The 17,403-nt window shown below is 42.1% G+C and overlaps 1 protein-coding gene across 3 annotated transcripts in view; it reads right to left on the reverse strand.

Annotated features, from left to right (window-relative positions):
• Positions 1-1,625: 1,625 nt before the first annotated feature.
• USP4 (ubiquitin specific peptidase 4) overlaps positions 1,626-17,403 on the reverse strand; it is a 50,738-nt gene continuing 34,960 nt past the window's right edge. For 2 of the 3 annotated variants that reach the window (XM_075053067.1, XM_075053068.1), the window contains 9 exons: positions 8,215-8,406; positions 7,584-7,672; positions 6,568-6,783; positions 6,422-6,492; positions 5,698-5,813; positions 4,625-4,774; positions 3,784-3,887; positions 2,087-2,175; positions 1,626-1,964 (listed from right to left, as the gene is read on the reverse strand). In XM_075053067.1, coding sequence (XP_074909168.1) covers positions 1,863-1,964; positions 2,087-2,175; positions 3,784-3,887; positions 4,625-4,774; positions 5,698-5,813; positions 6,422-6,492; positions 6,568-6,783; positions 7,584-7,672; positions 8,215-8,406 — 1,129 coding nt within the window. In that variant the 3' untranslated portion in view covers positions 1,626-1,862. Of the gene's footprint in view, positions 1,965-2,086; positions 2,176-3,783; positions 3,888-4,624; positions 4,775-5,697; positions 5,814-6,421; positions 6,493-6,567; positions 6,784-7,583; positions 7,673-8,214; positions 8,407-11,758; positions 11,891-17,403 lie in introns of those variants that run through there. The other variant, XR_012653849.1, reaches the window with a different exon arrangement.

Here is a 17,403-nt window from a genome sequence, read left to right on the forward strand (position 1 = left end):
ACACTAGTGTGCCAGCTAGAGGCAGCCCTCCTTCCTCCTCTCTATGGCCTCCCAGTACCCTGGCTAAGGGGCTGCATAGTGCTGCCTTCCCTTCCCATTGCTCGGAGCCAGAGAAGACAGCGAGTAGCTGGCTGGGCTTTTGCTCGGCTGCGGCACAGCGGAGGTGCAGGGATGGTCACACAGCAATTTCCTATGGGGCTTGTTGCAGAGAGCTGTGGAAAGGGAGCTGAGGTGGTGTATTCAGAGTTAAATGGATGACCACTGTTAGGCTGACCATCAGAGAAGGTTATGGTCAGCAATGAAGCCACAGGGACTGTGCGCAGAGGACCGAGTGGCTGCAAGCACGCATTTCAGTGGGGAAAAAAAGCAGGGGAGTAGCCTGTCTTAGCCTTTTGTTCTGCCAATGCACCTGGCTCCAAGAAGGAAAAACCCTCCTGTTTGGTTCACCACCTTGACCTAGATCTTTCCCTAAAAAACACAGACTAAGGCTCTAGATTTTTCCCATTTTTCACATGGAAGACCAGTTCTCCACTGAGGACTGACCTGATCTAGTGCTCACAGGAGTCCTCATTCAAGAAGAAAGCTGGACTCAAGTCCTACAAGCAACACAGACAGTAAAGGAGGACAGAGGGAAGAGCATTTGCCAGTTGCGCCAAAAGGATGGAGCAGAACTATTGAACAGCTAAGGCAGAGAGACCTTGGACAGGACCGTCACACCTGCAGCCTCACAGAAGATGATGGAGCATGGGATCTAAAGGGCAGCGCTCAAGGAAGGAGGAGAAAGGCTGAAAGAGCAGTCCAAAAAAACAAAAGTCGCAAGAGAAAAGGCTGAAAACTCACAATCCATTGCATTGGGCTGTCACCCTTACAGGTGACAGCTCTGGGGACACAGTGCTGAGCTTTGCTGGAGAAAAAGCTCCAAGGAGTCACAAAAATGATAAAAGGATAAAAATGCTGCCACTGCACAAACCATAGGAGAAATGGTGGAGGCAGAAAAGTGCTTACAGAGCAGCCTAGAAGTGGGAGGTGTGGGAGATGGATGGAGAGGACAAGAAATGGCCAACTTTATGGATGATATTTTCTCTGCAGAAGAATGGGAGCCAAAACTGCTGTATCCTGCATTGCTGTGCGGATCAGCCTGCACATATGCAATACCATAGGCAGGTATGATTCACTTCTGGTGAAATTTCCTACCTTACAGGATTCAGTGTTCACATGAAAAAGGCAGAGTCAAAACTGCCCAGAAGAGCCTCAAATGCATCAATGAAAGGACAGGAGAAAAAGAACCATTTCCTGCTTAGCGAGGGGACCAAGGTATGATGGCAGATACTGCGACAGACAGGCCAGATACACACAAATTTGAACAGCGCTTCCAGAAAGGGTGTAGCAAGCCTCCCTGGCACAGGTAGCACCCAACAGCAACACCAGAGGGTTGGCAGGAAGCCCCCATGCTGATTCACAGAATCGTACCCACCGTACTCCTCCGCAGGCCCCTGCAAGGCTCAGCTGTGACCTGGCCTCCAGCTCAGGCTGTACTCTCCTGACCCCAGCTACAACCCTAGCCCAAGACCCACAGCTGCAGCCCAGCTCAGCCCCGACCCCTGCCTCTAGCCACACAGCTCAGCCAGATTTTAAAAAGAACTTTATTGAAGCTCCAATATATATTATTTTTGGCCTCTAAATACCCAAGTGTCAGCACCTATTCCTGGCTCTCCAGTGCTATTCTGCAACCCCCAGCACTGAATCTTTCAGTGCTAGATTTTCTGCTTGACTCCTACAGAGGGAAGAAAAATTTTCATACGCCTCAGGCATGGCTTTAGAAGAGCAACCGCTAACATGGTGGCAAGTGCTGGAGGTGATGTTTAGTTGGTATCCATGCCGTCACACTCTTCTTGGGGAGGAGATGGGGCAGTATGTTCCTCACTGTTTCGGCGCTGATAAAACAGCACATACGCAGCTTTTGTCTACCAAACAAAGAAGAAAACCACCTGAAACAATCCACACAGCTTGGCTGGAAACGTAACACCCAAAGCAGGGAACCCCACTTTCAGCACAAACTCAGATTAGCCTCAGGCCAAGTACTCACCACTATTTGGTCTTCTGAAGCCGCTGATACACTGCTGTCATCAAAGTAGTACCACTTGTCATTCACTTTGTTCTTTGCGTAGGCAGTGTCTGTTAGGAGTAGAAACTGCAGCTCAGTACTCCCGGGAAGACTGGTAGGTAATGCCACGCCAGCTGCGCTGCACTAGCGATGCTCAAGACTCAAACTGAGTGTGCATGGGAGGCCAGGAGCTAGGTTTGATGTTAACTACCCCAAACCTAGTTCACTGACATACACATCTTCTAGAACATGCTAGCTGGTCCAGCTAGTCTAGAACCATGTTCCACATACCAGACTTAGCCCTGATAACAGAGATATAGGGCAAAGAAACTTAGGAAAAAAATTACAGTGTTTTGTTCACCCCCTTTGAGTCAGAGCTTTCCCAAACACACAGTTTAAGACTCTGCATTTTCATGTGAAAGAGAAGTTTTCTGTCGATGATGGATCTGATCTAGTGCTTGCAAGAGTCCTCACTCGAAAAGGAAGTTGGACTAAAGTCCAAGACTTTGCAGTCTCTTCCATCCAAGACTTCCGTGACTATGTTCTCCAATCTCAAAACATATCCCCCTTCAGCTAATGCTGTCCTACAGTGACATACCCTACGAGTTAAGCACATACACTGCCACATGGGAGTTCATCATCCTCCCATAGTAAAATGCTTCTCGGTGGTTCTAGAAGTGCCACCTACAGCATGGATCTGCACAGACACCTGATACAGGGAACTCCGTCTACAGATGCATTTCATCTACACTGCAACAAAATCAGTGACAGAAAATACAGACTTGTCATCTATCAGACTTGTCGTGTATAAGAAAGGGATTTTTTCTCCTGATGGCATGACATTTTCCCTGCTACATGAGTCCTTGTCAGTGTAAAGGTGGAGACATTCTACTGTAAGCTAGTGCCAGCTGTGCAACCAAGAGGTCGCAAGGACTACACATTTGTTTGTGGCTTGTTTTAGAAAAAGTCTGGAACAAAGGAAAATGAAAGAAGAAAAAGGTGCTTTAAGTTGCTATTTCAGCAAACAGAATTCAGGATAGAAAATGCAGAAAGGTATCAGACCCAGCTTCACAACAAGGTATGCCCTCTGCTCTGTCTTCCCAGCCTATGGGTGACTGCTGCTCGTCAGACCTTGTCTTATCACCACTGGGTGAACCTGGCAAGCTCCTGCTTGGCTGGCTCGACTGCTGGCAATCTCTGCTCTGCAGCTGTGATGCTGCACCTACATTGGACAAGCAGCTGCCCTCTGGTATGCTGCAGGGAAAGAAGCTGAGTCTTGGAGCTGAACTGACAGCTTACGCTGAAGACTCTCCCCACCACTCCCCAGTAGGAAGCTCCTTTCCACAGTTTCACGTTTGGCATGGAAAAATTTTTACTCCACTCATAAATTGGGGAACACCATCACACACTCTAATGTCTACTAAGCAAGGTCCCACAGGCATCAGATTCAGACCTCAGGCAACTGCAAACTACACAAACTGGCTACCTGCTCTGCAAATCCTAACAGGAAGGACATTACCTTCCAATACAATATTCACCTGCATACAGAACACAGGTAAGCTTTGGACTTAATACCCTTGGTGTGGGCTGCTGCAGGTCTCCAACACACAAATCCCTCCTCCCATGACCCCTCTGCCCATATTTCCTTGCACACAAAGGACACAGAAGCAGTTACTCACAGTGGCCTACTCCCATGGCTCCATAGTGATTGGAAACTGCAATGAGGTCATACACATATGAGCCTGCTCTTGGGTCGCAGACAAACTCAGACATGTTTAAACCCCTGGAAGGAAATCCAAAAGTATCAGTACACCAGTAACCAGCACTTTCTAAAAAGTGATGCATGACACCAGTGAAGCTCTGCAGGCAGGCAGCACTGGTGGAGAAGTGCTGCACTCTGCTGCTCAATGGCCAGATGTTATTAGTGTAAAGACCAGACATGTTACCCCTCCCACACAGGGCAGGCCCTGGTAAACACATCAAGTGCTGCCAAGAGATTTAGAGGGAGGTGCTGAATCAAAGACAGTTCAGAGTGTCCCTGTGTAGGCATGAAAAGTGAGACGGGAATAGTAAGGAATACACTTAATCCTGCAGCAGGATGCTGACAAGCAGAAGCAGTGGAATGAGGCAGGCTTTCATCTTGTACTTGTGCAATTCTCAGTACTACAAGTGCAGCTCTGCCCCACAAATTTGCTAAATTCTCTCTACAAGTTCTCTTGATTCAGCAGAATCACATGGTTTTAACCTAATTTCAGAAGAAACAGTACCTGTTAGTAGCTAGTGTTCTTTGAGATGTATAGAACTGATTAAGGTTAAGATTAACACAAAAAAAACCCCAACAAACAAAAAACCCCCAACAATCCCAACCAACTCAACTCATGCCTGCTGGCTTGCAGTTCAAAGCCAGAAGACAGTTCCAGTTACAGCTTTAATAACAAGCCCACCCAACAGTAACATCAGAAGTAGACTTCTCTTGACCAGCTTCTTCAAGCTCTTCCTCACTTGACGGAAGAATCCTACCTGATAGGGAATTCCACAACAGTGTCAAGTTTATCCCTCCAGTATCTGCTGTATGAGAAGCGTTTTAAATGCACTACCAAGATCCTGGGCAAAGACCACAAGTCAAACTTCTTTGTGGCCTGTTGATGTTTCTTACAGTTAGGGCAGTACCTGAGGAAGGAGTAACAAACAAGGAAATGAATGACTACTTTAAAAGAAAAGCTTCCAGCCTTCCATTAAAAGATGCCTCAATAGCGCAGTACAGTCCGTGCCTTACAGAAGGTATTTTGGCTGTGGAATATGCAGGTGAACACTCTTCCTCAGAGGTTTCCAAACTGCAACTTGCTTTCACTTTATAGACAAGATGTCCTATGGCAACTGCGTTAACTGAACATTGTACAAAGATTAATTTTTCTTTTGTAAATTAAAAAAAAGGTTTAAAGGTCCCATTACTTCTTTATTGTCTCCTGATGCAGCTCAAACAGGTAACAGTTTCAAACACATCTATAGCATGTAATTGGAAATGAATAAAAAAACCAGTCATCTACTACACTATAAGTTATTTTCTTACACAGCTAGCTAACAACCTCCAAAGATCTTCTGCACGCACAGTAATCACATTTTGGTCACTTAGGATCTGCTGGACTTAGCTCCTCTGGACTACAGATTTTTCGTAAGACTTAGGAGCAGGTCAGGATGGGTTCAAGCTAGAAATAATACAGGATTAAACCCTAAGATAGCCACATGCTTTCACTCTTTATTACCACAACCACTTCCTCTGATACTGTCTGGAAGACAGATGTATTCTGAGGAATTAAAAATAGCCTGATCTTTGGAAGCTACATGCCCACTGCCACTTTTTTTTTTTCTTTTTTTTTTTTTTTCTTCAAAGTAAAGGCAGGAAACAAATACTTTTTGTTAACTGACATCTGCAGCCTGTTGAGTCAATGATTTAACACAGAACTGATAGACTTCTCACAGATGAAGACAGAAGGACAGACCTGGGAAATTATCAGAATCCCATGACAAATAACGTGAACTCAAATAGTTATGGTATTTTATGATAAACATGGGAGGCAGACAGAGGGTCTTACCACGGGTCATGTTCACCAAGCGTTTCCATGGTAGTGAAGAGCTCTATGCAGTCTCTGAGGGCTACCACAGCCTTCTTCTTCTGTGGTTGTAACATACTTCCATGTTTTTCAAATGCCTAGTGAAAAAGATGCACACTTTTTTCAATTCCATTTAGTCTTTAATCCTTGACAGCATGAAAAGGAACATGCTCACCTTCACCATGCTGCCTATTTCTGCCCTTCCCCACCCACACAATCAACTCAAACTTCCAGCTACTCCCTTCTTGTGTTAGCAACAGTCCATAAGAGAAAATACAACATGTCCTTACTTCAAAGTTGGTGGGTTTGGGGTTTTTTGCAAAAGAGTAACAACAGGCTATTCTGTTACAAAACATGATCCAGCAGAACTCTCACAGAAAGAATACAGAGCTTTCTACTAGGCTTTATGAATTTGTTTTCAGGTTTCTTTCGAGTTTTGGGGGTTTGTTTTGTTTGTTGAGTGGACTATGAACTAGACTACTTAGCTTTGAAATTAAAATGTCTACTTTTCAGAACACAGTGGAAACAGATCAGCAATTATAGATCTATAGACCTTATCACTAAAAGATTTTAAGTAAACATACCTCATGCTGGTGACTCTAATTTTTATGAATGGAGCTACACCTACATTTCACCATTTACTGTCATCTTTTAAGTACCATGCAAGTTTACATATAGATTATTTATGAAAAGAGCATACTACAACCTGTGCCTCCTGTTCATCAAAAAGTAGCCTCCGCGTATCAGAATCCCAGTCAATAGCAAGCGCAGAAAAAGCTACAAGAAAGAAGAAACATTTATTGCAAAGGTGTGAGGAGAAGGAAGAAAAAAAGACAGCAAGACAATAATTACCATTCAGTTTTAAGATTTTTCCTTCTACAATGGAGTTTATCTCAGAAGTCCCAGAGGAATTCACGAGGCTAAAAGTGAAATGCTGCTTCTTGCAAGGCTGCGGGTCTCTTGCTGACTCGATCTGCATACAACCCTCAGAGTGGCAGGGATCAACTTCTGCCAGCTTTTCCTTGCCTTCCTGTCCACCATCCTGATGCTCCATCTCTTCAATGTCACCTGACAAAATTTAAAACAAGCACAATATTTAAGAGCTTCAGTGAAAGTTTAGACTGACACCTCACATGGACAGCTGTTTGCATGAGCCTGTTATGACACACACTGATTACTCAGAAAGTAAAGACACACAGAAAAAGAAATCTGTGCTTGCTAACCACTACATCTGAAGTTGTATTTTTTACTTTAGCAGATAACAGGTAACATGGTGGGGTTTATATCCTAGACGTGACAGAGAGTGCTCAGTTCATAGTAGGTTAACAAGCACACCATCTGACAGCACATCCTAATAAACATCCCAAGAGAGAATCAGCAAGGTTGCAGTTGTCTTTACAGAAGGGAATATGTAAGTCTCCAGGAAAGTTATTTCCATTCTTTGGGAAAAACGGGCAGATTTTTTCCCGCATTTAAAATTTCCTATTTAACTTGTTCCAGTTGTTACTCTCACAGCAGCACAAGTGAATCATTTAAAAGAGGAAAGGGAAACATGCATTTGCCATCAGTGTTAAAAGCTTCCTGAACACCTAATAGGGAAGCAAGGACTTCCCTAACATCGGTCAAGATGAATGCACACCACACCTTGTTGCCCTGCTCCTGCTTACGCATATCTGATGTCCCTTGGAAGGAAAATGGTCTACAAGATTTCTCACCACACCACGCAGAAGTCCTATGCAATAGCGTGGTTTAATCATTGCGAAAAAACAATCTGCTAGAGCTTAAGGCAAATACACACAGCACAACCAAATGTTAATAAAAAGCTTTAAGTGCTGAAAAGCTTCCAGCCTATTTTGAAAGGACTTTACCTTCAACCACACCATTGGAGCCATTGCAGGTTCCTTTGTCTGGGCAGGTTGTAGGGTATTCTTCTGTCAAAGGGAGCTTCACATAGCGGCTAAAGAGAGGGAATACGTTTATCACACAATCATATCAAAGCTGTACATCAGAACAACAGCACCTCTCTCCATCCCCTTGCTCTCCAATCCCCCTCAGCAAACCAGAACCCATCCTGTACAGCACCATTTACAGGCCAAGAGTCAAACACCAACAACTCAGTAAGTCTCTGTTCTCACTACTTGTTATAAGTTTTATTGGCAGTAAATGGAAAAGGCAAAAATAAGTTACGGTGGCTCCATCTGAGAGCACTGAAAACATGGCCTGCTCCTGACCTGTTTTGCAACACCAAGCAGATAGCTTCCTTGTGACTGCCACTAGCATTATCTTACAGTCCACTTTTACAGAGACCAAAAAAACAGGACCTTGAAATGTCCCTGCGGCCTCCAGACACTAATGCAATGCAAATCCTGGTTTATACACCACACACAAGTCAAGGAAAATTCTTCCCATTAACAAGGATGCAACAATCCTATTAGAGTGTAATTGAATAAGCAACCACTAGAACTTTGCATAGGATTCAAAGGTACAGACATGACTTACCTGATCTGCTCCAAAACCACACTGTACAAGTGATCGACAGTGAGCTTGTGCTTCGGCACAGATATTAATAGTGGCTGACCAAAGAGTACGGTCCCTGAAGTATTGCTGGATTGCCTCATTGTCTTTTCCCGAAAGTAAACAGAGAGAGTAACGTAATCCGAGCCATCCTCACTTGACTTGCAAACTTCGTATCTGTTCAAAAGACAGGTATTTCCATGGGTTATTTCCACTGCCAAGAAGCACAGCATGTAGAACCAATATGAATTCAGTCCAACAAGTCTCTCCACCAGGTCCTCCTGAGAAGGACAAAAAGGGTTGTACTCTGTCTTCATGCTACAGAGCAGTTTTCTGAACACTTCCCACAGCTCACAATGGCACAGGATACATACCTACCACCAACTTGACTGCCATATTCCCTCCATCGTTATTCCTAATTCACATCCTTATTGCCACTCACCTCTCAAGACACTAACCTGACAACTACATGTTGCTTCAACCAGATCACAACGTCAGTGAAAAATACCAAATGCACTTTGAAATCCCTCAGACAGTGTTCGTTCCCTCTGGAGAAAGAAACCCTCTTGATACCTTGGGTCTTGCATTCTCCCAGCCTCTCGTACAGTTAATGGCCTGAGCTCACATCACTGAGCAGCCAATGCTTCAGAAAACCAAGAGTTTGGAAACATCTGCTTCACAGAAAAATCCAAGGACAGTAAACACACAGGAAAAACATTCTGGAAGAAAACAAACAGCTCTGGAGAACAGTGAGGAGACTGAGACACAGCTTGTACAACTGGGCAAAAAAGCAAATGAGATATTTGCAGATGTCAGAGTCAAAAGAAACCACATAGTCCAACACTATCACATTGTTCGCTTCAGGGCTATCCATTACAAAAGATTCATTTTCAGGAATGCCAAGTCACACTGCTCTTTAATTTGGTGAGTCACCTGTCCCAGACTTATCTTAAAACTGAAAGAGAAAGAAAGATTTCACGAAAGATGCCACTACACATAACAACCAAGACCACAATCACATAGCTGAATGTACCAACTCTTAACAGCTGTCTTACATTAGACAAGCCACTTCCCTTCTCTCAAGAGCCAAGAAACATTTTTTTATTCCTGTGTTCAAAATGCCCTTGTAGAGCAAGGAGAAGAACAAACTTCAGAGTTGTAGTTCTGCTCCATCTTACTTAAACAAAAAGGGATCCCAGACTTGCACTGAGTCAGTAAAGTACATGAAGAAAAATATCCTGCCAGAGAGTCCCAGCCCAGCCCACCACAAGCATTAGAGACCAGAGTTAGCGTAAGACAGTGCAATGCAAATGGCTGTTGAGGTTTTCCAGGCTGCCAGTGCTATTCAGCTGGATACCAGCACTGGATACAGTTCAAACCTGCTAAAGTTTCCTCAGAAATAGCACCACAAAGAGGTGAATTATTTTACTTGGCACTGTTTAAATAACAACAGACCATACTCAGTCCCAGAATATCATCTATGATTAACTCCAGGTCCTATGAGACCCTTAAGCTGGACTCCTATAAAACATGACATACACACACTCCTCAACATTCTTGTGACTGCCTCTCACGCCACCTACACTGTGCTCTGCAAGCAGCAGTTAATGCAGCCCCCATTTATACTCCACCCTCATGCACCTGAATGAAGTCCTGCCCATGCGACGGAACAGATGAGACAGAAAGCAAAAGCTAAGTATTACCCGTATGTAGGTGCCATCCATCACAAACGGCCAGCATGCTGTACCCCTATAACACTCTGCAGAAGAGCATCTTGCACACTTCTCAGTGAAACACAACAAACTTGGTTAGTCAAGTGCCCCTCTACCCACTCCACCTCAAAACAGCTTTTTACATACTAGTATTAGAGGCAGACATATCAGAATCAGAATCTGTCATTTTCTGAATCTCTTGAGCAACAGCCATCCTTTCTAAAAAAAAAACTGAGATAAAATACTTTATCTATAGTTTAAGGAAGGCTACAGAGCTGATACTGGGAATTACTGGACAATACATTGTAATTTTCTATCTTGCAACTTAATTGAAGTAATAGAACATAAAGATGATGCTACGCCAGACTACACAACATGGTTTTAGAAGTCAGAATCATTAGCTCAGTTGCTACCACACTGCTGGATATTGGCTGGTTGCCTTTATAATTCCTGACAACTCTGAAGAGTGTCTGAAACTGCTGTGCAATAGGGTAGGACTTGACCAGTCTTCATCAGCATTATGAAGGCTTCAGGTCTGTGGTTATAATTTAGAAAGGAGGCAGTGAGCAATGAAGTAGGTAACTTTTGTTCCCTTGCAAACTAAAGTTAAGCAGGTACAGAGGAACATGAAAAGCTACAGAAAGACAAAGCAGAGCTACATGAAAGGGCACTGAAAGCAAAACATGTTCTGAGCTAAACACCAGGCTAACATGTATGTTGTATGTTATTGAAACATACCCTCCCAAGTGCTGGGATCTATGATATTAATTCCAGCTGGAAAACACTATGTGGATCACAAGTCAGTCTACAGCAACAACAACAAAAAAGTAGTATATTTTGTAAGAGAACAGAGAAGTGTAGAAAAAAAATGCCATTGCAGAAGCTGACAAACAGATCCGTCTGAACAGGATTACTACTGCACACCAACCCAGAGATGCTGCTGTGAAATTACAATAGGTTCAAAAGTTGACAACAAGAATGAACAGAGGACTGGAAAAAACCTGGGTGAAAATGCTGCACATATTCTGATCTCTTCTAGGAGATGGAAATACTCCTGATCTGTTTACTTTCTTTCATAATACCAGAAGACATAGAAACAAATAAATTCGGAGATAAGAAACTGCAAATGTAACTTTTTCAGACAATAGGTAGGTAGTTTGCCCTGTAGAAGCTGGTCACAAGATTTTGCCAGTCTTACAGAGGAGCAAGATTAAAAAGGATGAGGGAATTCAACCAGCAAGATTTTTACAAAGCTTAAAAATAAAAGCTCATTTTGGAAAGGACACAAACCCTCATTTCAAACAAGAAAACACCAATTTCAGCAAGAGAGAACAAACTTTCTAGATCAGTCTGCTGCAAGATTTTGCACATCTCAAACATTTCATATAAAACTACTGGTCTAGCTGGTTTGCTGACCTATCTCAGTTCAATAATTGTTGTTGCCTCAGTCACAATAACAAACCTGACATGTCTGCAGCCAGTCATGTTTTTTCAAGACCATGAACTCATCTAAACATAATACACAGCATGTTGTAAGAGAAGGCAGAAAACATGGTATGTATGGCAAACTAAATGTATCTTATTCAAATATGCACACTTTTATAGGTTAAAGGTGACCTGCAAATCAATTTGTGAAACTTGTATCAAGGTAAACAATACATATTATATTATATGCCCCATTAGCCAGGCTAAGAGAACAGAGGTATCTAGTTTATCCATCAAAACATTTTTCTTCTTAGGCCTTATGAACTAAGAAGAAATACTAAGAGTGATACCCCTGAAATGGGCTGTGGAGTTTGTTTTCAAGTGGCACTTACCTGACCCCTTGTAGGCCGGCTCCAAGCTCCAGCAGGATCCCTGGGTGATGTGATATCACCAGCATGGTGCATGTGTGGGTGTTACATTGGAGCGGGAGCCGGAGGTCCTAGCGGGGCTGGACTTCACAGAACCTAAGAAAAAGAAATAGTAAGCATTTCGGTTATGTGCTGAATGCTGTTCTCTGCTTAGCCTGGAGAATGAGAGCATTCAGCACAAACACTGAACTGAAGTTGTCAAATTGATTTGCAGACCACCTTTACATAAGTGACTTTCTGATCATTTGCCACAGATCTCCCTGTCCTTTCACAGGAACAACATGCCTCAGGAGAAACATTTACAATGCTGTGAGAAGCGGGCTAGTCCCACTGTTCTTTGGCTGCACTGCCCCTACACATCATGCCAGCAATCTTGTTTCAAGTCTTATATCAAACCCCTATATTTCTGCAAGCACCTCACCTCTTCTCTGATGCTAAATATTAACACATCTTGCATCAGGACTACACTATGTTTCCAAGCCTGTCATGATGAGAAAGAGATGAGTGCAAAGCCTCATGAAAGAAGAGGCTTGGAGAATTCTAGCCCCAAATTCTCATCCCCTTTCAGGTGACCTGGAGAAGAAAATGTATAGTTTTGTCCTTCTGTGTAAAAGAAGCCAGGTTCATTTGGGGATGCATCTGACAGTTACTTAAAGTCGCTTAAATATCAAGAAGCCCAGTGACATTCGCATGTCTTCTTTTTGAAGTTTTAATATCAGAGAGCATACCCGGTAAGGTAATACATCACAAGAATTGATGAGCCAGAAACCGAGCAGCTGAAAGGGAAAATATATCTTAGCCATCAGGGCAGATTTATTTTTTTTTTCCAAATTACTGTCCATTCAGCTTAAATTCCAAATGGAGTCCAGTTCTTGCCCCACCCCCCAAGATTCAGCATCTCCCACCACTTTAGGGGGACATGGAAATTCACAATGCATGTCTCAAGATGTCCAAGGTGCTCTGCAAAAATCACACAAAGCTGAACGTGTCTTCTGTCATATTCCTATGGTGAAAACAGGGAAAAAAAATACAGCTTTTCCAACCACTGAAATCACCTAACAAAGGTGCAAGCTCAATATTCTATACATCCCACATATTGCACATTTCACAAATATTCATCAACAGTACAGTCTGGACTACAATATCTGTGCCTGCAGACCATGCCCTCTGTCAAGCAAATAGAAAAACAATAAAGCACATTCCAGCTACACTACTCCTACTGCAACATGTTTTGTGAGTTCCTGCTCAGTGACATTTACAACTGAAGTATTTCATGGAAATCTATATTCTGCTCAGTAATCAACCAATACAAGAGGCCTAAATTGAAAGTTAAGACTTAACAGACATTGGTGTTAAAAACAAGAGACAACAGTACAAAAATACAGACTTTTTTTTTTTGCCCCCTAAAATCACTTCCCTGCTGGGACACAGACCATCTACACTTTTCAAATCTTCCTTGACTTTTGAATTGAGATGTGTGTCGCTAGCTGGCTAGCACACAACACCCTAAAATCAGAAGTCTGTAGAACCAATGGGGTTATTTTTGTCATATGCAGAGCCAGGTCTGGCTACTGCTTTCAGCAAAGCAAACCTGGAGAAATACTGCAAGAGACTGACCATTTATATTTCAATTTTTTCAGTCCTGACACAACTTAAGGTAATGCTAAGAAATGTACATAAGGCAAGAACAGCCAGTTTAAGTTACTACAAGACTCTAAAGCTTCAGAACCATTGAAACAACTAATTTCTGTTGCAGAAGACAACCACCCAGGTGATCACAGGTGGAATTTCTGCTGGACTCTGAGCAAAGTCCTGTTTAGAGGGGGACAAGGAAAGCAAGGCACAAACAATGTGATGGCAGCTGCTCATGAGCAGCAATCAGAGCCCAGGAGCCTTGTAGCTGCCCCTATCACTACACACATTCTTTGTGTTCTCAGACTCTGGCAAACAACCACAGACAATTACTAACACAATCTGGGTTTGTTTCTGCCAGTGGAAGGGAGGAGCACTTTTCAGGTGAGGAAACTGTTACACTGTTAAAAAGATGATTTAAACACTACCACCAGGCGTTGAAGGGTACTGTCTTAAGTTTATCACAGCTTCTCTTGTAATTCTCTCAGTGTGGCTATTGGGAAGGAACAAATGGAAAGACCTGTGAGCACATCCAAATTCAAAGACTAGGCAGCAAAATCCTTCAGGAAAACACCTCAAAAATCACTAGGACCCACTGAGCAGTCTACAATTTTAAAATATAAGTTTGGGGAATGTACACGTGAGAAACCTATTTCTGAATACACTGTACTGATTTAACTGTTCTGAATTGCTTACTTCTTTGCACTTTGTTTTCTAACCAGTGAAAGAAACTTTGCATCTAACTTCAATTACTTAAAACAAGTAATGAGATGTACATGTGACAGTATGCCAACAGGGAAGTCTTGCCACTGGACATTACCAGAACATAAGAACAGATGATCAGTATATAAAAGGAATGGGATCAATAAAAAATGAATTAGGAAAGAGTTCAAGTATATGAGACAGTATCATGCTAATTTAAATACAAGAGATGTTTTGATTCTAGAAAATATCTCTTATTTAAATACAAATGGTTAACTAAGGGTCCTCAGTCATATCCCAGGTTGTATATTATATGTCAACTTTAAAGACATCTAGGTTAACATTTAGTACCTAAGAACGCACCCTGCAAAAGGTACCATAATTACCAGATATCTCTCTCCAGTTTGTTTTTCTCACCTAATAGCTGACATACCTCTCACTTAGCTTTGCTGCACTGTGAGCACAATATCCTGAAATGATGCAGTTTTCCTATTTGATTTGTAACATAAGTAATGCTATTAAAAAACTCATCTTTTCTGTAACTTCTAATCTCCTAAAATAGAAGCTGATATGTTTTAGTCTTACTACACAAGACAATTAAGTGATTCAAACCAATCTTAGGAAAAATTATATTTTCAAAACATGGTAGGCAAGCAGCTTCCAGAGGGTTTCTTCCTTGCTTATAAATTAATTGCTATCTTGTCAGCCCAACTTAACACTTTAGAAAGTCTTCTTAGAAGTTTATTTTGTGGCAATATCCAGTATAAATGTAGTGCACATAAACTTTTGATGAGTTAGCATGATATACTGAATCTTTTTTAGGTTGTTATATATTTCAATTGTGAATTTTGGGTGAAAATATGGTCACTGTGAAACATTACACAGTTATACTTTCTAATAAAAGGCGGCTGTTCCCCTTCATTAAGCAATACAAAGGTAGTTTTCTTTCAGGAACAGAAGAGATACACATTACTCAGTGTAACTAGTGATACATCCCACAACTACATCACCAGTCAGCACAAGGGGATCTTTTCCAAGCTGAACATTTTGTGGACTATGCAGGCATACAGAGCCATCCTTCAAGTCATAAGAAGCAAGTCTTTTCCTGTCACTTCTATAAAGAATTTGCCTTAATTTAAAACTAAAAGAAAAAATGCTTTTTAATGGGCTCTCAAGTCTTCTTCATTGACTTTGGGGAAACAGAATATTTCTCAACTCTACATTATTTCAATTACATATTTTTAGTTTCAAGTGGAAGCAAGTTAGTTCTTTAAAAGTGGAAGATTCTGAAAGACTTAAGATTTTTTTTCAATATTTTTTATTCCTCCATTTAATAAACAGCAAGATATTTGCCTGTAATCTAAGAAGGTAAGTAAATTGCTGGGATATCAGAAACTCCTGAAGTTACTGGCAGCAGCAGCAACCTGAACATAGGACCACCAGGTTGCCGCATTCTTTAGCCATGCATCACACAGCATCTTCAGGAAGGCAACAAGCCCTGATCTGACACATTGTTTTTTGTAACTTCTGCCAGAAATGTAACAGCCTGAAGAGCACTTGAGAAGTTTCTGTTTAATCCATCCCTGCCCCACTCCTGAGCCACTTCCACGGGTACAACAGGACAGCTGTGTCCAGAGCAACACAGCACTCCAGGCCAGACAAGAGAACGGTTACTTTAACACTGCCCTGCATCCTGACCCAGGTTATCTTTTAGTTCCACAGTTGCACCAACCCAGCTAAGGTGCAGGAACGAATGCTGAGTGTTAGTCAACCAGCACTTAGGATAAGCATAAGATATGTTTTCACGCCAAAAACGTAAAAAGCAGGATACTTTAGGAACACTAAACCAGTTAGGCTAGAAGGAACAAGTTAACCAGAGAACACAGGAGGAGTGAAGAGGGCTGCTCCTGCTCTGGTTTTGGAGAAAAGGCCCACAAAGAAAGCACTGCAGTGCCTGGGTCCAGCCCCAAGGTGGGTTGCAGTCGTAGGTGCAAGTCAGAGCAGCATTTGCTTCTCATCAAAAAAAGCAAGCAGGCAACCCAAGAGAAGTCCCAGCACTGAAGGAAGACATACAAGGGCCAGCGTGACAGCCAAAAGTGCTGGGATGGGGTTCTGTGCAGGAGTCCTCTCTAGAAGGTATAAAATCATCCTTTCTGCAAGAAGCAGAAGGCAGAGATGCACCTCCATGGCTACAAGTACATTCCCCAATGGAAAACAAGTTTTGAAGCCAGCAGGACAAAAATACTCACATTACTTCGGAAGTTATGCACTTTTTTAGCAATGATGTACCAAGTCCAAACAGACCATATTACTCCTCCAAAAGCAACTCAGAGAATTCTCACAGTCTTAAACGTTAAGATTTAGAAAGCCTGAAAAAACTTATAGAAGACAGTTTCAACTTACTGAAGAGTTTTAAGAGATCTGAAGGACTCCTTAGACCATGGGCTACATACAAAGAAAAATTAAAAACATTTCTTGCGAAGAAAAATTAAAAAATATCATAATTTCTTAGAAAGATATTGGAAACACGTAACACATGGAGTAAAAAAAAAAAAAAAAAAAAAGCCTTCAGCATATTCCTAGTGTCATCAGTTTGCAAGAGCCCAGTAAACCAAAAACCTAACACAGCTAGTCTTAAATCCAACTGACTCTTTTCAGTGACAATTTTCAAAGTTTCTGCATGTGCCACTACACACTCACAGCCTGCTCACCTCAGGCTCTACAAGCAAGTAACAGCAAAAGTGTAAAAATTCCTAAAGAATCACTCAAACCTGCAGTTCAGAAATCCCAAGTTGAAGACCCACCCTGATCACTCCCTCCTTGTACCAATCTTAACGCAAAACTGATGTACCGTCAATCCCTCCTTTCACACCTGCTTCAGCAGATACAAGACTTTAACAGATGGAAACAGAGTGGAATTTAAGAACCTTCACACTACTATTACCATTTCTTGAATGATTTAATTACATCTTAGAACACCTAAGAGCACACTTTTTATAACCAGACAAGGTAAGCAGATTGTCCACGATAAAAGTAATTATGCATTTACCTTTACACAAGAAGTTTTGCTCTTTATGAATCAGTGTTTCTCTGTTGCATTTTTGAGACAAGACTCCCTTTCAATAAATGAATGCTGTTTTTTACCTGTAGGTTAGAATATTACTTTACATATATTTTTCCTGGCAGCATCACCCATTAAAGGAAGTTCCTGTGAGCAGCTTTCTCCTAATTCTTGCCCTGGTGCCTGGCTGCTTGCTCTTGCCCCACAGTGCTGA

The sequence above is a fragment of the Buteo buteo genome, chromosome 21 (assembly GCF_964188355.1).
Source record: "Buteo buteo chromosome 21, bButBut1.hap1.1, whole genome shotgun sequence".
Lineage (NCBI taxonomy): Eukaryota > Metazoa > Chordata > Aves > Accipitriformes > Accipitridae > Buteo > Buteo buteo.